Raw genomic sequence first — 22,664 nt, 5'->3', positions numbered from 1 at the left:
CGTAGCATACTACAACAAAGCTGTTCTATTTTGTGTGAGTAGTGAAATTTGATATGTGATATGTTTTTGCCCTGCTTTAATATACAATATGCAAATCATAGTCAATATCAAGCAAAGTCTTTCATAAAGGAAGCACAAAAAACAAATATTAAGTTCCTTTGTTGGTATATATTAATTTATTTTATTTTGAAATGCAATTGCCTTTATTGTCATCAATTTTCATTTTAAGTTTAGTCATGTTGGCCATATTAGTAATAGAAATATGCTCATCAATGCAGAGAGGAAGACAGCTATCAGAAAGGCCTGTTTCTTGACCGGTTGTTGATGAGTCCCAGCACAGAAAAGGCACTGGCTGCAGCCGTCACCAAACCAATGGCCCCTATTGCCCGTGTTGCCTGTGGACATAATTTATGTTAGCATATGGCCATGAGACTAATTGTATGTACCATTAACCTAATTTGTAATAACATTTGCAATGACATTTTAATCATTCTCATATTGTGTACATATTGTGTATATATATGCAACGTTTGTAATTGGTGGAGCATAGCAATCCAGTTCACGGTTCACGACACAACAAAGCAAAGGTCTCGAATAGAAGCAGAGGTCCACCAGCCTACTACCAAGCATACACACCTGTTGGCTTGTCAAATAGGTTGGTCATATCACATGTACTCTCATGGTAAATTAATGAGCTGAGATCAGAAAGGAAACAAGGATGTCTTGTTCTTGGCTTCCTAAGGCCCGTTGGCTGGCTTTAGTGTCCCCTGATGGATCAGACAGTGAAAGTGAAGTAAAAGTGAAGTCTACAGACCTGTTCAGACACCCCCTCCCCGTAGCGCAGCAGCGTGACAAAGTGCTCACAGTTGCTGCCCAGGAGGTCATAAGACACTTCCTGGCCAATGAGCACTTGAGCACGCTGGATGATTTCAGAGACAGGCAGGGGTGTGTGGTCGTCATCGTACTTGTTGTTGACACGGTATGAGTCACCTCCGACCACCTCCTTCAGCAGCTGCATGCGTACCACCGCCTTGCGGCTGAACACTGATTTTACACTGGACATGGCAGCTGCTGGACCCTCATCTGGGATGGGGAAACAAGGGGCCGGGCCACACATCAAGGTCATCAAAGACAATAAAGGAAGCATGCTTGTGCATGGGTGCATTTCAATTATAGGAACCATACAATATAAATGTTTAGGTTCAACCAGGTTTTACCGCAGTCAAACAATACTAGAACGACTAACATCAGCGGTTGCATACACATTTTCAGAACATGCCCACCTTGATTATTATCATTGGAACCTGAGAAGATGAGAGCCAATTGAGAATAGTGGGTTTACTGACCAACAGGTGTTAAGTTGATGATGTACCCATCGCCCAGGTAGAGAGCCCAGTGCTGATAGGCTGGTCTGAAGATCTCAATGAGATCACCTGGCTGGGGGTCACCAGGGGGGTCCAGAAGGTGAGGGTCATTAGAGGCCATCTGAGAGAGCAAGGTGAAAGAGCAGACTGATATTAAGTGTTTATTCAGCGCTCTAATTGAAAGACACCTTTATTGTGTATTGTTTCAAAATTTGGAGAAAGAAAAATGGTACACAAACCCTCTCTCTCTCTCTCTCTCTCTCTCTCTCTCTCTCTCTCTCTCTCTCTCTCTCTCTCTCTCTCTCTCTCTCTCTCTCTCTCTCTCTCTCTCTCTCTCTCTCTCTCTCTCTCTCTCTCTCTCTCACACACACACACACACACACACACACACACACACACACACACACACACACACACACACACACACACACACACACACACACACACACAGAAACAGACAGACACACACAGAGAATCACACACACAGACACACAAAGAAAAACAACAGGCCAAACAGTTGCACAGATATTTTCAGTTTACTTACAGTTGAGTGTCCTTTCTGTTTATCCATCCCACATCATGCTTCCACAAACTCTTAAAAAAAAAAGGAAATGGTCAAATCGATATGTCGCTTTGTCAATATCACTTTGATGTAGATGTATATAGGATCTTGATATGCCAGTGGTAAAGAAAATATGTTATTAACAATTGCAATATTCACCATCCATTCAATTGCATAGGTATTAAGTGAGGGACAGAGATCTACAAGTTGACCCCAAAGAGAGAGAGAGAGAGAGAGAGAGAGAGAGAGAGAGAGAGAGAGAGAGAGAGAGAGAGAGAGAGAGGAGAGAGAGAGAGAGAGAGAGAGAGAGAGAGAGAGAGAGAGAGAGAGAGAGAGAGAGAGAGAGAATGCTGGATCGCATGTTACATAAAGGGCAAGGGCAGCCTCATAGGAACACACAGACAATACACTCTGGCTCCAACGGACAATACATCCATACGCTCTTGTGTAAAATATGCTGCCACAATAGCGTCCACATAATGGAGAAACAGAGAGAACGTTGGAAAATTGTAATAAACATTTTTTGGTTAAAATATACTGAAGAAAAGTTAAATTAATTCTCTATTGCAATAAAAACATAATGCAATATTTATTTGTTTGGTGAATTCACAATATCTGCCATACAATTCCAACATTATCTCTTAGAATTGCAGGCCCATCAGCAAATTCTACATCTTTTGCAAGGGTAGCTGAATTGAAATCTATATCTTCCTAGGAGAGCAATTAGTAAATCCATGTCATTACTAATACATGATCCTAATTCAACGGTTGAAAGCATATGCTATTGTTTGTAGTATCTCTTTATTCAGCACTGGTATAAAATACATAAAACATTTATTTATTTTCCAGTTTAGTCAAATGATTAAAGTGAAAAATAAAGGAAGACACATCGGGCCAGTTGAACTCATATGGCATACTTACTCAAACGCTAGCAGCTTTTTCTTCCTGGTCATTTTAATTGTCCATAATTGTTTAGAAAATCACATAAAAACTCAAAAATAGAAAGAGAGAAAATAAAGGATTATGTCCAACGCCGAACCACCAATATCGCAAAAACGACTGAAATTAAGTTGATGTCCTTCCCTTATATGATAGAGGTCCTAGTTCAGGTGTTTGAATGGTTTCCATGCGGTCTCGTTGAGCATTGGCTTTGAATAACGGAGCCAGCGGTCTATTTGGGGGGGTCACTGAGGGGGGCAGGGGCGTTGCGTGTCGGGGCGCTGTCCCATTCACAAACAGGCAGCGACAGTTTAACCATAGCACTATTGACATTGCCCCAATGTATTGGTGTGTTCAATTGAGCGTCGTTTTTTTTTTTATTAATGCATTACATCGGAGTCGTAGTTTATAATAACTTATAATAATGTCTGGAATTATACCAGAACCGAAAAAACAGCCAACACATTGTTTTCTGTAACAGCAAGGTTGGAATGATATAATAAGACCATAGATTGCATAAAATAGATAAAAAAACGTAAAGCGTAGTGAGATGTCATTAATTTGAGTGCGGCAAAAAAAACAACCGCTGATAGTAGACAAGATTTGAAGCGTTTGGTCATGTATTAGACGTCCTATGAATGTAAAAATTTCTGGATCCGGACAAACAAAAGACCTAATTGATTTAATTGATTACATTCATACGTTGATTGAACCGATTATCTGTTTTGAGTGTAAGCGTAAGTGAGAGAGGCGGGTCAATCTTTACTTGGATACATTTGATTGGCTAGTCAGCCCGCAAGCCCAGGTCACAGTCACTAAGCCCCGCCCCTCATTCTCGGACTGCAGTGAAAGGATAACAAATGGAAAGGTTAGCAAGGATGTCACCCTCCTAACGCTTCGTCTAGAAGTCGAGTCTTGAGGAAGATTGTTTATCATTGTGTGATGAAAATAAAGCACGGAATATCTTGAGGATTGCGGTAAGCAAAGAGCGAACTTGAGCTTGACAGCGCTGAATCGTTGCGTGTAGCTTTAGCTAGCTCGGCGGCAGCAGTAGTCAACATGCGCTCATTTATACAGCAATTAGAGTGTTATTTCGTTTACAGAGAGACAAGAGGGTGAATGTGAGCAGAGAGTTCTTAGTCGATGACTATAACAATACTTGATTATGTGGCAACTGTAGAAAAACGAATGTGATGGCTTCGATACGTCAGCCACGACGACTGTACAAGTGCATGAACTGGTAGTGACCTAAACTTCGTCAAAACCTAAACGTGACGTATGTAGCAGTTAGGCTAGTGTCGGTTTCGCATGTTGGGATACTGTAGTAGAGGGCTTTCAATAACGTTACTCTAAGTCAGAGTTGTTTACCTCCGAAAGTAAGATTCAATACCTGTCCGTCCTGTAGCATAACAAGGTCAAATTATGAGGCTATTCCCGTGATGGGGTCTTGGGTCACAACAAGCTTCTTGAATTCAACATTTTGTCCATTCATTTCAACTAGATTTGACATCATGGCTTCAATCCCTTCACTAAGACGAACTGATTCCGCCAAGGGGGATTTATCTCCCCTGAAGCACTTTGTTTTGGCAAAGAAGAAGATAAGTGATGTGTTTGAGCAACTACTGCAGTACGTGAAAGAAAGTTCAGAGTTTGTTGAAGGTGAGAGACTTAATGCCTCAAAAAATTACATCGGATGGTTGAAGGTCATTTTCTTTCTGATTTATTGGAGTTTAATTGTACATGTGTTTGCCCATGTCCTTTCTAGAAACCTGTCAAAATAAAGCTTTGGAGGATATAGCAAGCGAGGACCAGAAGATAGAGATCCAGGCCTATACAGACAAACTGACGGTCATTAAAGAAGTTCTGGCCCGTAGACACATGAAGGTGGCCTTCTTTGGAAGGTAAGTGTTCTATTCATCCCATATTCCATTCTTCTTTAACATAAACACAGTTTTGAATGGCAGGGTTAACCTGGTAATGGGTGTAACCTAATATGCATGACGTACTTTGTAGTATTTTACTTTCACTTTTGTTCCATGAGTGGATTGGAGGCGGACCCGTCTGTGGGTTGTACTCATTTCTTTATAAGCCAGAAAAGTTATCTCCACTCTTCTGATATGGAAACATGATACACATTGGTCAATCTGTGCACAACTTGCCTGTTTGCATCATTTGTTTTGGTGTGAGTCTAGCTTATTCAATCTATACTAGAACTGCCTCTTTTAATATGACTCTAATGTTACCAGACTTGGTTTTCCTTAAAGGTTGCATACAGTTGAACAGTGAGATTTAAGGTACCTCGTTAACCAAAGTGATTTAACGGTTTATCCAAAACTCTTTAAGTTTTCCACACATAAGTGTGTGAGTGCACTTCATGTACCTGTGTTTGGAGAATTACTGGTAGTGTGTTCTCCCTTCCAGGACCAGCAATGGGAAGAGCACGGTGGTGAATGCCATGCTGAGGGACCGCGTGCTGCCCAGCGGCATCGGCCACACCACCAACTGCTTCCTGAGCGTCGAGGGAACCGACGAGGACAAGGCCTACCTCAAGACCGAAGGCTCCGATGAAGAGAAGAGCATCAAGGTGAATTTTCCTTTCTTTGTGTGTAGTGCATTCATCCACTTCTTTCCATGTAGGGGTTACATATCTTGTAGAGGGGGTCCAAGGTCTAATGGGGACATTCATTTATGACCAGAATTACAGATTAACAGATCAGAAAATTTAGACTGGGCATTTGCTTGAGCTAGGATAATAGTAACTGCCCAGAAACAGACCTAGGAAGTAGAAAAGTATGTCTTCTTCAGTGTCAGGTGTCTGAAACACTGTGAGCTTGTGCAAGGGAGTTTGAGTGCAAGGGAGACGGGGAGGTATTTTGTTCTCCTCATTTTGAACCTGCTGAACTGGCTTGAGTTGGGACGAAAACATGACAGTAGGCCACTATACACAATAACATCCCAGGTTTTGTGTCCAATGCCTTATTTCTGTGGGGGGGGGGATGCCACTCAGTTCTTCAGAGGGAAACACTTGCTTAGCTGAATAAAAGGAGGGAAGGCGGGAAGCATGGTATAATGGCTAGGGTAACTGGGTTCCCTCTGCAGTCTAACTTGGAGGGCTAGCTCCTACCTGCTCAATCATGACATGTATCCGAATTCACTGTAAGTTGTTTTGGAAAAATGCATCAACTCAAATGACCAAATATAAAAAACAAAAATACTGATGGGCGAATCTTAATAAACGGCCACATTAATAAAGCGTTGTGCCTTGTGAAGACACGGCGCACGTTATAATGTGACCTATTGTAGGGCTGCTCGATTATTGAAAAAAAAAAAACACTTTGTAAAAAACATTTAATGAATAAAAAATATAATAATTATAATAAAAAAGAAAAACACGTTTCAACTTGAATATATTAGTTTGGAGATGGTTTGACCCAAATATCGAAATCACGATCAAAATTTGGTTAATTGCACATAATCTAGTGATGGTGGTCTCCTTCTTTCAGACGGTGAACCAGCTGGCCCACGCCCTCCACATGGACGAGAGTCTGGACGCCGGCTGCCTGGTCCGCGTCTTCTGGCCAAAGACCAAGTGTGCGTTGCTCCGGGACGACCTGGTGCTCGTGGACAGGTAATCCCACTGTCGTTGGGGTTAAGAGACGTTGGAGAATAGAAAGATATCTCCTCCTAAGTATGAACAATCTAAGTTGATAATTACACAGTTCGACCAGTAGATATATAAATGGGTCTTTAATTCAATTCATGGAACATATTAATTATTATGTTTCCTTGTAGTCGTTATCTGATGGCTGTATCATACCATGATCTCTTTGTTTATATTCTGGGGTTTGGCTAAAATCCCTGACTAATGGCTAGTGCTAACCTTATGGTATTGCAACAGAATACCGTCATCAAAGATTAGCACTGGCTGCTTTGTATGAGCTCAAGCCTTCACTTTGGTTAGCATATTTTTTTATCGTGAGTTCTAAGTTTTTGTTAACCATTTTGGAACCTTTTGAAAATTACTTTTATTTTCATGCTGCCTTTGAAAAAGACATGAAACTAGGTTATTCGAGATTCGGCCCAATGGATTTGGTTTTGTCCCTAAAGTTCGATGTCCTAATGCATGGTTTCAGGGTTGATCCACCATTGTCACAGTGTTGACTAAAGGAGACGGCATATAGGGACTACTCTGCAGGCATCCGATTATACTGCTTTCGTTTTCTTGAACACTCGTTGGCATGCAAGACATTAAAACTCCCTGGTGTTTGTCCTGCTCTCACCAGTCAGCAGCCAGTTCAACCTGAATCAAAGTGTATTCTTATGACACATATTTGTGATCTTTCCTTGTCGTCTAATGTTTGTTTGGCACATAATTGAAACGTTTACCTCCGCTCTGCTTCTCAGCCCCGGGACAGATGTTACAACACAGCTGGACAGCTGGATAGACAAGTTCTGCCTGGACGCAGATGTGTTTGTGCTAGTGGCCAACTCCGAGTCCACACTTATGAACACGGTGAGTGGGGAGGATGTCATCGTCGATGGGGCCAAGTTCTGCTTCATGATGATACCCATAAATAGTGTGGGTAATATTGCAGCAACCGCACAAATGTCAACAATGGCATAAACAACGGATCTGTTTCATTTTCACCTGCGTCCTGTGAAACCGTTTTATCTGAACCTGACTGTAGTTGCACCCCTGATGTGAGTTTGTGCTGCATCCTGAATGGTGGGACTACTGATCTCCTAAACCAATCATTGGCACCCATATCATGTGTGACCCAAGGCTGTAGGTTCATTCTTGATCTCCTAGGGTTGATCTTTTAAGCAGGCCGGACTCTGGTTGTGTATTCCTTGGACCATTGAGCCATACCTTCCTGTGATACGTAGTGGATTTATCACCCATGCAGTTGAGGCTGAACGTAGCAATATCAATAAAAAAATCATGACGAAAGAAATGTTAACACATTTTAACCATAACTCTGCAGCCCAAACCCATAGCAACAAAACCACATGGGGTTTCATAGTTCTAATGGCCACGGTCAGTTTGGTTTAAAAAAAGGACCAGGTTGAATAGCCTGTTTACTCCAGCTCTGGTACTACATGGCTCGCTCTGTTATGACACACCGCTCTGGCATCCGGGCAATGAGAGCCAGTGCTCCCAGCCACTCACGGACCTCTGCATCCCTGAGCTCCATGTCCCAGTCACAAGGCTTAAAGGAGCCGGCCATGCATTCCACACAGGGCGGTTGTTTATAGGTCCCCGAATGAACATAGGGAATAGAATGAACGCAGGTTTAGAGTCAATGGATGACCTGCTGATGAAATGTATGTGCAGTGATTATGTGGGTTTATGACCGTGTGCTGTGATGCATTATGTCACACATACCTGTCCCATGAGTATTTGATTTATGTGGCTACACCCATAAATAAATGGACGTTACAGCTACCCAATCAATAACTGTTGGGGGGGGTCAGTAGCTCAGGAGGCAGAGCGGGTTGATCCGCGGCTCCTCCTCGAGTGTCGAGGTGACACTGAACAAGGCCGCTAACCCTTACTGCTCCCGACCAGCTGGCTGTCGCCTTGAACGGTTGACACCGCCGTCGGTGTGTCATTGTGGGCATGAAAGGGTAGGCAATGTTAGGGAATATTGTAAAGCGCTTTGGGTACAAATGCTCTATCAATGCAGTCCATTTCCATTGACCACCTGTTGACGCTTGACCACTGTGCGTCCCTTCAGGAAAAGCACTTCTTCCACAAAGTGAACGAGCGGCTGTCCAAACCCAACATCTTCATCCTCAACAACCGCTGGGACGCCTCGGCCAACGAGCCCGAGTACATGGAGGACGTGAGTGTGGCTCCAGCTCCTGGTTTTGGGTTCTGGACGTGAAGCCACTTCACCACTTCTGTCGCCAAACATCCGGTCGTCCCATAAGGAGGCCATCCTGTGCCCTTATTAGGGCTGAATGATTAATCGAATTCAAACCGACATTGCGATGTAATAGAATATGCGATTTGCAAATCGCAAAGGCTGCGATTAAAAAATAAAAATAAAGTTATAAAAAAAATGATCTGATAATATAAATTCATGCATCAATTCATCTCAACACAAAGGCCTGGCCTAAAGGAAAGAGCCGTTTATATGTTGACTGCTTCCAATGTTGTGTTGGTCATACTATAGAATGATTTATGGCTTGTTATAAGGAACACAAGGAACTTTAAAAAGAAAAATCGCATACTAAATCGCAATCGCAATATCGGTCGAAATAATCACAATGAGATTATCATCTCCCCCAAATGGTTGAGCCCTAGCCCTCGCCCCTCCAGGTCAGGAAGCAGCACACGGACCGCTGCATCAACTTCCTGGTGGAGGAGCTGAAGGTGGTGGACCGCGAGCAGGCGCCCAACCGCATCTTCTTCGTGTCGGCCAAGGAGGTGCTCAACTCCCGCATGCAGCGAGCGCAGGGCATGCCCGAGACCGGTGAGCTTCCCTCGTCCCCCTCCTCCCGGGAGCAGGCCGGAGGGCGGGCTGGAGGGCGGGGGGGGGGGCTACTAATACTTAAGACTGAAATCCAGAAAAATTTACGAGATGCTGTTAGAATGAAAAATTGCACGCAGTACAGATGACCTTTTAAGATGGGAAAGGTACAGTATGTAACAAATTGGCTGTGCTAAATCATAAAAATGACTAGGATATGTCTTCACATAGTAAGGAAACATGCTAAGTCAAAACACTAGCTTTTCCGACAACAGTGATCGATCTTACTGGCAAGCTGTTAGAAGTGTGTGTGTATTTGTGTGTGCGGGTGCGTGTTTGTGTGAGAGAGATGTTTGTCATGTCATGTTTGGCAAAGTGATGCAGATTCCGTAGTGAATCACAGTGCAGAGCACTATGAGACAATACGGATCTGAATCACTTTGCCCAGCATGACAGTTGCTCAGAAAAACAGACTTGGCTTTACAGCAGCTGAAATGACGATGACACTGTGTTTACACAACACAGGATCTGAGGTCACGTAGTAGTCACCTGTAGTGCAGACGGTCCTGTATGTAGTGCAGGCTACCTACTAACTACTACGCGACCTAGGCAGGTTAGATGTCAAATGAGGAGGATATGTGGTGGCGGTGAATAACGATGGACACGTACACAAAACACATGTACAAAAGATTCAGATATCGGTTTACCACATCTATGGGTTAATATGAATGGTAACAGAAACGATTGGATGGTCAACATGCCCTCGTTTGACTCTCATTTGCCTGCCGTTGCCGGCAAGGTATTTTACTGCCACTCAAACTGTGTTTATGTAAAGTAAAATCCACATGAAACTGCACTGGCAATGCTTACACACCGTGCTTTGTTTATCAGCATGGCTAAATCCTGAGTGCCATGTCAAACCAAACAAATTCTGATTACCATTCACTATTTAGTCATTAGGTTGACTCTTCTCAAAATAAATGTTGAAGCAGGTCATTAAGGAGCAGTTTGTGGGGCTGAGGCATCATGCTCTAGGCTACCTCAATGAGGTTTCTACAGGCACTGTTCTTTATAACGTCATTTGATGTTTACCTCTTTGTGATCTGAAAGAGGAACGGCTAATGGTGTGTGTGTGTGTGTGTGTGTGTGTGTCCAACAGGAGGGGCTCTGGCTGAGGGCTTCGAGGAGAGGCTGAAGGAGTTCCAATGCTTTGAGAGGAGGTTTGAGGCAAGTGTGTGTGTGTGATTGTTTGATTGTGTGTGAGAATCGTTCACATTGTACTACATCTCAATATAGAGGGAGGTTTGAGCGTGCAGCTCTCTAACATCCTGGTTTTAACCCCTCGAACCCAGACTCCATTCTTTGTGTGTGTGTGTGTGTGTGTGTGTGTGTGTGTGTGTGTGTGTGTGTGTGTGTGTGTGTGTGTGTGTGTGTGTGTGTGTGTGTGTGTGTGTGTGTGTGTGTGTGTGTGTGTGTGTGTGTGTGTGTGTGTGTGATTTAGTTATACATATATAATTGTGTCAGTGGGTGGTACATTTTTCTTTACGTGGATGTATCTAAACCTCTTCTTTCTCCTCTATCTCTTGTCTTTGAATGTATTCATGTCTCTGGCATTGTCGTTGTCCTAAACCAACTCTGAGAATCAACCTTTGCAGTCAACCACAGTCTAACCTTTTGGCGGTGGCCCCGGAACACCACAGCGCTAGAGGCTCTGTACTAAAGATAACTAAGAGCCGTAGAACAGTGCAGAGGCTGCTATGGAACTTCGATGTGCATTAATGCCTCAGCCTGCGTATTCATTGCTGAAGTCTAGATTTACTAAGGCGAGGAGGTGCCTTCCATTCAGTTTCATTTCTCTATTCGTTTTTTTATATCATTTTTTATCTGCACTTTTCTTTTTAGTTATTTGTATTTTTTCAGTGCATATTTCTTATATTATTCATGTTGACATTGCTCAAATAAGTGTATGACAGACAAAAGCAGTACTACTGTTGATTTTTTTTTACCTTTTCAGAGCATTGCATCAGTATGTAGTAAAAAGGCAACCTTTGCCTGCATAAAGGGGCCATTATAATGGCTGCTGGTTGAATTCCTAAATATATCTCTTAAATCAGTAAAGTCACCCTTACACACACCGCTCCAGCTCATCATGCATGTACAACGAACCGGTCTGGCAGAAAAGAAATCCCATGATAAATGACATTGCATTCACCTAACCAGTAAACCATAGCTACACATTATGCATGCTCCAAAGTCTTATTTCACGTTACGTTGTTTATCATTGGTTGTATTTCTGTTTCTTTCTATTTAAGTACGTTACAGTTGTTGTCTTTTTCCTTTTCTCTTGCTTTATCCACACGTTGCCGTGACATTACACTGTTGGCCCATGGGGGGAGACAGGACACACACTCTGCTGCAGCCTTCGTTCTCCTCCGCGTTTATCGGAATGATCGCTGCAGCACCAGGTGGTCTCGTCCGTACTGCGATCGAGCGGCGTTTGTGTTCGCCACGTCGCCACCCACGCGCTCGCTCGCTCGCTCTCCCCGTGGTAATCGTCCCGACAACGTGTGTTTTGTTTGTGTGTGTGTGTGTGTGTGTATGATGGCCTCGCAGGAGTGTATCTCGCAGTCAGCAGTGAAAACAAAGTTTGAGCAGCACACTATCAGGGCCAAGCAGATCATAGAAACGGTCCAGGGAATCATGGACAGCATCAACATTGAGGCGGCCGAGAAGAGGTGAGTGGACCCCTTCTTTCTCATTGGCCGGCTTTGCCGCCACTCACCCCCGTTTAGGGGGTCAGCGTGCAGCGTGGAGGGGGTCTCTGAGGAGGGCTGCCCTTTTATTTCTAGAGAACTGATGAAGACATCTGGTGGAAACACTAAAAAATACCACATTATTTATCTAGGTTATTAATAGTGTAAGCTCGCTGTTGTAAGTGAGCGGAATATAATTCGGGTAGGCTAAAGTAAAGGTGAGACTGGACTGGACAACCTCTGACCAGCTCTCTTTGTTTATGTGTGTGTCTGTCTGTCTGTCTGTCTGTCTGTCTGTCTGTCTGTCTGTCTGTCTGTCCAGAGTGGCAGCGCAAGAGGACAGGGAGTACCAGATAGACCGGCTGGAGTTCGTAAAGAACCAGCTCAACCTACTGATTGACGACACCAAGAAGAGGATCAAGGCCATCAGCGAGGAGGTGGCGTCCAAGGTCAGGCTGTGTGGTAGGGTGTTGGTACCAGGCTGTGGGCGTGGCTAGATCCCAACATTTCAAACAGTTACAATTCAAGCGTGACACTGAAACCTTCTCGCTCATTTAAGTTCCTTTGCTAATTGCAAAAGTTCACTTCTGATGATGACTAAGCTTTCATTCATATTTTTGGGGGGTTTCGATTGCTCCAGGTGTCCAGTGCCATGGGGGAGGAGATTTGCCGCCTAAACGTGATCATCGACGAGTTCCACGCAGATTTCCATCCTTCCTCCAATGTGCTCAAGATCTACAAGTCGGTTAGTAGCAGCTCCTCAACCTCTCAATTCTTTGCAATTAAACGGTGTACAGCTGTGTCATTCTGTCACCAAATGCTCAACATTCCCGATTTTGATCTTAAGAAATGAAATATAAATTACAGAACAGCTGGATACATATTTGTACATTGTTTTCAGTTTGAACATTTTCGATTTGAAAATTTTGGTGTTTTTCTTTTACGGCGAAATTTTTAAGTTCTCAGTTAAAAAAGTGTGAGAAATGTGAGATAATTGAATTTATATACCATGTTTTCAAACTCAAAAATAATCGTTTGAATAATCGTGATTTCAATATTGGACAAAAATGATCGTGATTATGATTATTTTTTTCGCTAATCAAGCAGCCCTAGACTCTTGTGCCGTTGACCCCACTGAAGAAGGGTCGGTTCTCCCTGACTCTGTGTCTCGATCGCCCTTCCCCAGGAGCTCCTGTCCCACGTGGAGGAGGGCATGGGCAAGAACCTGGCCTTCCGCTGCTCCAGTGCCATCAACGCCTCCGTCCTGTCCTACCAGAAGGACATGATAGGTACAAACACGCGCCACGCAACAGTAGCTCTGGGGGTAGAGCGGGTTGGCTGGTAACCGCAAGGTTGCTAGCTCGAATCCCGGCTCCTCCTAGCTGAGTGTCTGGGTGTCCCTGAGCAAGACACCTCACCCTAACTGCTCCCGAAGAGCTGGCTGTCGCCTTGAATGGACGACACCGCGCTCGGTTTGTGCGTGAATGGGTGAATGTCTGGCAATATTGTAAAGCGGTTTGGATAAAAGCGCTCTATAAACGCAGTCCATTTACCATTTACCATGGAGTGTAGCACTAGCTGCTGGATCCGTTCAGGGTTCACGTGTGAAGCTGTTAAGAAACGTGAGAGTCCCACTCTTTTTAAATCGATGTCCTATCTATCTTGGTATTCCCTCACGGACCGTCGTTGTTTTGATGGGTTTTGTATTTATAGTTTAGCCCTGTTGCCTGGTGACTATTCAGGCGGTTCTACATCAAAACTTTGCGTGTGCTGGTGAAATAGTCCCTCTGTCTCAACAGCCTTTCTATGGAATACATAAAAAATTTCGACAGATTCATGCAAAGGCTTACAAGTAAAATAAGACATGTTTTGAACCAGGACAGTGAACTAGATCGACCTTACCGGTATGTCGCTCCAGGTAGACTGTGTCATTAGCTTACAGCACTGCTACTTATCCTGGTTTCCTAGTTATTCGGTCCAAAATAGATTCGTAACCATAGTTGGTACTTCAAAAGATCCTGTAAAACACTTGACTTTGTAGTGTGTGTGTGTGTGTGTGTGTGTGTGTGTGTGTGTGTGTGTGTGTGTGTGTGTGTGTGTGTGTGTGTGTGTGTGTGTGTGTGTGTGTGTGTGTGTGTGTGTGTGTGTGTGTGTGTGTGTCTCTATCAGTGTGTGTGTGTGTGTGTGTGTGTCTATCTGTGTGTGTGTGTGTGTGTGTCCAGCTATATTTACCCCCTTTAACATTGAGGCCTGGCCCCCCATGCGCTCCAGGCTGAGCACATGTCATGCAGAGACGTACCAGCTGTGGCCGGGAGGAGGATGAGAAGGTGTTACCACACCCTGGGGCTCAGAGATCAGGCTAAGGCTGATCACAACAAAGGCCTCATTACTAGGATGCCTTAACGAGAAGCGTACTCTGATTGAGGCATTATCTGGACTGAAACACAAGAAGTTTAAGAAAAACAAGCTTTTGGATGATGTGGGCGTTTAGGGTTTAAAGTGTGAACTACAAATACATTTGTCAAGATTATTGGCATAAGCTCTTCTATGTCTTCCTTCGTTTCGGTCACGAAAACATGTCATTTGTTTAAAGGTGACATATTATACCACCAGGTGTGAGTGTGATTAGCCGTTACATGCCGTTTTGGAAATCGGCCTCTTCTGACATCACAAGTGGGCGTGTCCACCTAGATGTATGATGGATAGATCAGTCGAGCAGCCTACTTAAAATGTATCCACAGCGTCTTTCAGTCCCAGGAGTATTGGGATTTCCAAGTGGGAATTGAACTCCTAACCCTCACGACGTGGTGTTAATGCCGTGCTCTACCCGTGGAGCCAGAAGGGACCGACTGCCGGGACTGACGGCTGTCCCTGTCCCTATCCCCCCCCCCCCCCCCCCCCCCCCTCCAGACAACATGCTGCCCCTACTGCCCTCCGTCAGCCAGGGCCAGATCCACATGCTGGTGCCCAGCCGGAAGTTTGACCTGAGCTACGACCTGAACTGCGCCTCGCTCTGCAGCGACTTCCAGGAGAACATCGAGTTCCAGTTCTCCCTGGGCTGGTCGTGCCTCGTCCACCGCTACCTGGGGCCCGCCAACGCACAGAGGGCCCTCAAGCTCATGGACCAGAACTTCCAGGTCGGTTCCAGTCGTCCCCACGCTTCATCCCGTTTGTAGGATGTAGCGTGGCGCCAAGGGCCCTCGAGACAGGAGAGAGAGAGAGGGGGGGAAAAAGAAGGGGCCCATGATTCTGTGGTTCCCATGACAACATCTAACCCCCCCCCCCCCCCTCTGATCCCCCAGCCAGCGCTGACGGCGGCGACCACGCCCACCTCCGGCCCCCCCGCCCCCTCCAGCGCCGTGGCCCTGCCCAGCCAGGAGGCGGCCGTCATGAGCCAGGAGGACCTGATGGTCGCCGTGGCAACCAACCTGGCGTCCATCACCTCCCGCACCTCCGTGAGCGTGCTGGTGGTGGGAGGGGTGGTGAGTTCCCCACGTTTAAATCGCATCTCCGTAACCCACCGATTTAATGAAGTAGTAGTAGATGAGGTGGCAACACACTCACTCACTCACACTATGACAAGCACTCTGGGTACCTTGAAAGCGGCTATATAAATGCATATGTAAATTCTCTCTCGCTCTCGCTCTCTCTCTCTCTCTCTCTCTCTCTTTCTTTCTTTCTTTCTTTCTTTCTTTCTTTCTTTCTTTCTTTCTTTCTTTCTTTCTTTCTTTCTTTCTTTCTTTCTTCTCTCTCTCTCTTTTTCTTCTCTCCCTCTCTTTTTCTTCTCTCTCCCCGTCGTCCGTCCCCCTCTCAGGTGTTCCGGACGCTGGGCTGGCGGCTGATCGCCTTGTCGGGCGCCATCTACGGCACGCTGTACCTGTACGAGCGGCTCACCTGGACCACGCGGGCCAAGGAGCGCACGCTGAAGCGGCAGTTCGTGGACTACGCCACGGAGAAGCTGCAGCTCATCGTCAGCTTCACCAGCTCCAACTGCAGCCACCAGGTCCAGCAGTGAGTCCCCCCACCCCCCCCCCCCCCACCTCCCCGACCTCGTCACACCGCCTGGCCCTGATAGGAGAGTCTTTATCGTCCTCGAGTGGCAATTTGGTTTGCAAACAGGAGTCGACACAGCCCATACACATCATAAAACAAATGAAAAACATACAACATACAGTAGATGCAGTAAGAGTCCATCACGCCTTGTTAAAGTGTGTGCAATAGCAGCTAGGCCTACAGCTTGTTTAAACACCAAACAGCTAAAGGGAACATTCGAATCTCGGATATCTATTTGATTTGGCCCACCTATTGAGTCAACACACCATGACATGGGCTTTAATCAAGGGGCAGTAGGGAAGACTTGACACTCGTCAAGGGAGAGCACACCTTCCCTAAAGCCATATGCTGCTGCTTACTGGGTACTTGATTCAATATTTTTCTGCACAGCATCACTTGTACATGCGTGTACATAACAACCCTATTCTGTGATTTTGTTTACTTTTGATTTGATTTGTACAGGACGGTAATAAGAATTAAGTGGAGATAAAGATTTTAAAGAGAGAAAAGCTATAAAGATAAAGCCTAGAAATTAGGGCTGAACGATTTGGGGAAATAATCTAATTGTGATTATTTTTTACCAAGATTGCGATTGCGATTTAATGTGTAATTTTTATCATTGATGAAGTTCCTTATGTTGTATATTATTCACTAATAAGAAATACATCGTTTGCGATTTGCACACCGCGTTCTACTATATCGCAAATTTGATTTGAATTCGATTAATCGTTCAGCCCTACTAGAAATATACAATTAAACGGCCAAAAGATGATGTAGGCACCGTGGAGGTAGAGGCAGAGCAGGGGCTGCCCCTCTCCATCCACGGCGGGGCAGCCGTTCACGTCCCCGATCCCGGTACTGACCCCCCCGGTGCCCCCCGTGTCTCCAGGGAGATGGCCACCACCTTCGCCCGCCTCTGCCAGCAGGTGGACCAGACCCAGAAGGAGCTGGAGGCTGAGATCCGCCGCCTCACGGCCAACATAGACCAGCTGGAGCACGTCCAGAGCCACTCCAAGACCATGCGGTCAGTGGATGAGTTGTCTGGGGGGGGGGGCCCCACTTTGCCCACACATGACTGGCCCGTCCACGGTTGTGGGTAGGGGTAGGCTGGGGGCGGGTTGAAAGCTAGAACTGCATTTTTGTGTATTGCGGTCATTTTTTTGCTAGAGGTTTGCTATTGCAACATGGCTGGTGATGGGCCAATGTCATTTGTATTCCCCGATTTGTAATACTTCCTGTTTCATTTTGTCGACTCTTTTATAAGATAACCTACTACGCAGTGAAAGCTGCTTTGAGGTGCCAGTGAACCAAATCTTGTTTTTTGTTCATACGTCTTCTATGATCTTGAACATAGTTCTCTATGCCATTTTGTCCCTGCAACACTAATATTACAGTAATTAAATATTATTCGACCAACCAGCAAAAAAAAAAGTTACTCAAATCCATGAACCGTAACCATTTGGACACAAGCTCCCTCCTTCCTCGAACTCTCAGCCCAAAACGATTTTCATTTTTAATCTTAATTTTTTTTTTAATTTGTGCCAAAACCTTGTTGTTCACCTTCACTTTAACAAATCTTTTTTCCTCCAGACACAAAGCCACCAAGCTGGAGAGCCAGTTGGAGGACTTCATCACCCAGTATCTGCGCCTCCCTCTGGACTGATACACCTTTCTCTCTCCCGCTCCCTCTCTTTAATATCTCCTGTGGAGTCTTCTTCTCCACCCCGCAAGACCTCGGGCCCGCGCCTCAAACCGTAGCCACTTTTTTGATGTGGCCTGAACCCTAAGTAGCCCGCCCACCCCCACCATCGCTCCACTTCTCCGAAGCCCGAGAAAGGCTCTTACCGTGAGGACAGGCCGTGTTCAACACGTGTAATAAAGGTGTATTCCCTGCCTTCCTTAAGGAATAGATGAAAGGACTAGTGGCAGCTAAACCAATCCCCCAGAAAGACCGCCTTAAAATCTCCGGCAGGATAGTCTTTGGGGGGGGCCAATGTTTTACTCCACTCCCATGTTTTTCTAACTGTGAATTAGAGATTTTTTTTTCCCAGACTAACTTTTCATTAGTATAAACAGTTTGAGTGTGTGTGTATGTATATGTGTGTGTATAAGAGAAGTATATGTAAAAAAAACGAAATTGGTTGATCTGTTGGATCTATGAATCAGTGTTGGTCTTGCACAGAGTTAAAGTGCATGCAGAATGTGTGAGGTTTTGATGAATCATCAGATACACGGAAGAGAACAAAAAGAGGCATTTTCTTTTTGGGACTCAATCGATACCGTGTAGATAAGTCTTTTGATACTGCCATGCATTTTCTAAAGTCTTGTCGTTTATACCCGTTAGACCAGACATGATTTTTGTGAATGAATGCGTTAACCCTTCTGATTTTCCAGGACGTATTATAAGAAACTGAGTAAATGTTTGAAGAAAATATGGTCTGTTTGTGTGCTTTTGCTTTAAAAGTTTTATTCTTTAATCGTTTGCGTCTTATTTTGAAACTGAATTGGTCAACTACCAAAATTCCCCACATTAGGTCAAATTTTTTGAAAAAAGGTTGAAATAGGCGACATGAAAAAGCCATAGTTTGAAGTTGCTGCAGTGTACTCTACTCAATCTTATTACTTTGTGCAAAAACCGGCACTTTTATTTCTTAAGCCACAAAATGAGGACAGATATTTTGGTTAAAAGCTTTTTTTTTTTTATTGGTTACGATATCAACTCATGGCAACATCAGTATCACCACGCCACTGTACAAATACAAAAACAGAAAACAAAAAAATTGGTGTGAAAAAGACTATAAAAATTATTCCATAACAAGTGATTATATCTTCACACAATAGAACTGTAAGATAATTATCATGGCACCAAGTCCCTGGTTCTCACTGGCTTAAAATACTTAATAAATTAAAAGGGAAAGGAAAAAGTGATGCCAAAGGGCAGTGCATTACTCTGTGACGGCCAGGTGAGGTGTTGGAACACATTTTGTGGTGGTGGAATCTTGTATTTTTTTGGACATACCCAACAAGTGACAGTTAATGTCAATACTTAAAATAAATTGCGTATGGTAGTGCAAATGTAATCCTCAAAACACTGCCTTGATGGATCTAGAACACAGTAAATAAACACCTGTTTCTTTCAATTTAAAAAACAACTTGTGGCCCACGTTTGATAGCCGCAAATGGCAGTTGTAATTACTGTTCAAATATCGGCGGGAATTCTTGATATTAAACTAATCTTTCATAATACTTAACTGATATGAGTGAGTTTTCCAAAATAGATTTGTTTATCAAATAAGGTGCAGTCTGGTATGAATCCTTAAAAACAAATACTGAGCCAAAATTAGACCTACAATGATTCAATATATAAACACCTTTTTTTTTTTTTATGTGTGAGACAATTGAAGTCCCAACTGCTAATACTGTTGAATTATGCACAGCAAAAAAAAAACTAAAACGAGATGCTGTCCACTAAATATCTGATTCAGTGGTGACAGTCAACTCTTCTGTCCAGTGGTTAGGGCTAAGGTGTAGTTTGGATCAGACACGGCTCACCATCAAACCAACATCTGTGTACGGTGGCTTTATTCACTCCCAACAAATGGCATCGCAGTGGTGTATGTATGCATTCTTGGCAGAACACTTTTCAAATGAATAATAGTACTGTGGAGCCATTAGGATGCACAAAGAGAAAAATTCTAACATTGGTGATAGGCAAATCTATATTTGCGTCAAGCATCTGATTGGGTGCAGAAAAATGATGTTGATACATATTGGGAAAGCTGGCACTTTTGACATAATGGATTATACAAATGAACAAAAAGCAAGTGGTTTGTGTCTTGGGTCGTTCACAGCTCCATGGCGAACGTTGGCACACATGAGGAACTAACGATTCTATGTTATCCGTATGGATTAGTCCCGCCCTCCCTCACCCCATCAACACTGATGGGCAACACATCCTAGGCAACAATAGGAAGTTCTCAGGCTTAAAAAAAAAAAGTAAAACATACCATCTCATAATGCATTCTCTTGTAAAAAAAAACCAGTTATAAATGAACCTAAAAACCAAAAGGTAAAATAAAATTACAGTATTTCAGGGGGAGATGCACCGATACTTGATTGAACACTAACAAAGTACTGCGACAAGGATGGTAGTACAAGATTTTAAATATTAAAAAGTGATAATACAGCATTCAAAGCATGTGGTGGTGATTTGAAGCATGGGTGTTTAGTGTTCACTAGTATAGGCAGCGTTATGTGCTTGCTGAAGGAAAATGATCGTTCTTTGGACTCTTGGCCCATCTGCCCCTTTGACCCCCTGCGAGAACTAAGCTCTCGTGGCTGGGAATAACACTCTGCTGTACTCGATGCAAGCGTTGGGGTTTGGTTTTGGGGATTTCTTTTTTTTTCACTTCGAGCTATCGTAAGGCAGAATGGAGACACAATTTGGGGCCAATCTCTAAAGCACAAATTCTCCTCAGCAGTCACACACATGGCAAGTACAGGCACCGGAAATAGCCAACGGGCAGGTCGAATGAATGTCCATCTGTGTAATCTGTGAAATAAAACATCCAAAATCTTTCAACGGAAACCAAAAAAACGAACAAAAAATGAAATGGCAGAGAAAATATACATATAAAAAAAATTAATCATCAGATACCACTTGTCCCAGTAAATACATCACGTGCTTGATTCTTTACATTGGTACTAAAGTCTAAGTATAACTAGCTATCAGGTGTCCATTTCGGTCTACCGAGTGTTTTTTTTCCTCTTAGAAATACCTTTCTGTTCATTGCATGTTCTTGTTGAAAGACAAATGATAATTTCATGTTAAATACAGATCATCACAAAATAAGTGTTCTTTTTTTGTTATGTTTTTTTTTTAATTCATTTTTTTACACACGTGTGGTAGCACTATTGTGGTTTCGGAATCGAGTGTAGGCTCAGACGTTGTCAAGGAAAATGGTTGTTTTTTTTGTTGCCCATCCTTCACGTGAAAGAAAATACAAAAGTCCACCTTGCTGTCAGTTTGAATCTCCGCCCTCTTTTCTCGCCCTGACAAGAAGCAGAAGTCAACTTCGACATCTTCATGAATGATAAACCTCTTGCCTTAAAGCTGTTAAAAACTGATTGAAAAGTACATAACACATCGCGGCAAAAAGACAGCATTGCTTTTTTCATTTTTTTTTTTTTACCAACCCTTCCACCCCTGCCCCTCCTATGGTCGACATGTTGGAAGAAACCCAGACCCTTGTGAGACCTGATTGGCTCTTGTATCTTAAAGGGCCCGTGTGTGTGGGCCTGGACAACAAGTACCGCCCCTTTTTCTAGAGCAATCCGGGGAGTCACCCAGTCCTGTTGAGCAGTGGGTGACCGAAAGGCCACTAGAACATTTGGAAATCCCTGTGTCTATGATTTGAGGCCCGATATTCAGCGCCATTATAGTACCGTTGCTAAAATACAGGAGTACTCCACAGACTGCAGCCTACAAGTCGACCAGCTTCACTACTTTTTGTTGTACTTTTGTTGTACCCGACTAGAAAACGATTACTCATAAGATAAACGGCGGCTGTTGGCTCTGGAGAGTTGCGTTTCCACGCTGTCGGGAAAAAGGAAAACCGACACCTGTCCTAAAACGTCGGTCAGTTATGTAAATAAAAAAAAGAAAAGCATTACAATCACAGCTATCATCCATCATAACAATACTTTTAGTTAAAGGGGGTGTGTGTGTAGGACCAGTACCGGTTACCGTCACACGCACACATACACACATACACACACACATACGCACACGGACACATGCATGCATGAACATGTACACAATAGTGTATGGAAATAATAACAAAAATAAAACACTTAAATTCAAAGAAGTTCTACAAACCGGATTCTAATTGTTCCTGCTTTGTTTAAGCCATAGCTCGCCAGGCGCTCTTCTGAGAAAACACGCTTTCGGAAAGTCCCAAAGTGTCAGATTTACAACATCATTCTGAAATACTTTTCGTATAGACCCATGGTGCTTTAATGTACCAGGCTCCCGAGCGACTGGTCCCCATTAGAGGCGTTAAACAAACACAGCCACCATTAAAGACAGGTTTGGTATGATCAGGTGTGGTACTGGGAATAATATTTACATTGAAAAAGAAATAAACTGTGAAGCGACTCCCCTTCCCGCACAAAAAAACAAAACAAAACTTGATAGGGCTGGAAATAAACTACAAAATCATATACATACACATTATATGTGCATATATGATGCATATATACACACACATAATGAGATACATATATATACTGTATTTATATATATATATTTACATTGGACGCACACACACACACACACTGCCCTCTAGTCTGACGGTAACCACGGTAACACAGCTCATCGTAAACCATTCACTTTTTGCCCCACATCTTTCTGCAACCCTTTCTACTTTTCTACGTTTCACCCTCCTCTCTCTCTCTCTCTCTCTCTCTCTCTCTCTCTCTCTCTCTCTCTCTCTCTCTCTCTCGCTCGCTGGGCCAC

General features: G+C 43.8%; 2 protein-coding genes across 3 annotated transcripts; one reads left to right on the top strand and one right to left on the bottom strand.

Moving 5' to 3' along the window:
* Positions 1-171: 171 nt before the first annotated feature.
* On the bottom strand, positions 172-5,650 carry LOC130393122 (phospholipase A and acyltransferase 1-like). The gene is made up of 5 exons (XM_056603711.1): positions 5,246-5,650; positions 1,909-1,958; positions 1,347-1,485; positions 815-1,083; positions 172-395 (listed from the first exon to the last, which is right to left on the bottom strand). The coding sequence occupies exons 2-5, from the start codon at positions 1,933-1,935 to the stop codon at positions 294-296; spliced, it is 537 nt and encodes a 178-aa protein (XP_056459686.1). The 5' UTR covers positions 1,936-1,958; positions 5,246-5,650; the 3' UTR covers positions 172-293.
* Positions 3,638-21,202, top strand: LOC130393121 (mitofusin-1-like). Of its 2 annotated transcripts, none has more exons than XM_056603709.1 (18): positions 3,638-3,733; positions 4,367-4,524; positions 4,631-4,766; positions 5,287-5,449; positions 6,369-6,493; positions 7,270-7,378; positions 8,604-8,711; positions 9,191-9,344; positions 10,501-10,568; positions 11,955-12,076; positions 12,417-12,543; positions 12,735-12,839; positions 13,281-13,383; positions 15,005-15,231; positions 15,397-15,576; positions 15,909-16,105; positions 17,037-17,171; positions 17,738-21,202. In XM_056603709.1, the coding sequence occupies exons 1-18, from the start codon at positions 3,726-3,728 to the stop codon at positions 17,808-17,810; spliced, it is 2,298 nt and encodes a 765-aa protein (XP_056459684.1). In that variant the 5' UTR covers positions 3,638-3,725; the 3' UTR covers positions 17,811-21,202. The 2 variants fall into 2 exon arrangements, with proteins under 2 accessions (XP_056459684.1, XP_056459685.1); XM_056603710.1 differs by having other exon boundaries at positions 3,677-3,842.
* Positions 21,203-22,664: the final 1,462 nt, after the last annotated feature.

Source organism: Gadus chalcogrammus, chromosome 12 (assembly GCF_026213295.1).
Source record: "Gadus chalcogrammus isolate NIFS_2021 chromosome 12, NIFS_Gcha_1.0, whole genome shotgun sequence".
NCBI lineage: Eukaryota > Metazoa > Chordata > Actinopteri > Gadiformes > Gadidae > Gadus > Gadus chalcogrammus.
The sequence above is the reverse complement of the archived record's forward strand: the minus strand, read 5'-3'. Positions and strand labels throughout refer to the sequence as shown.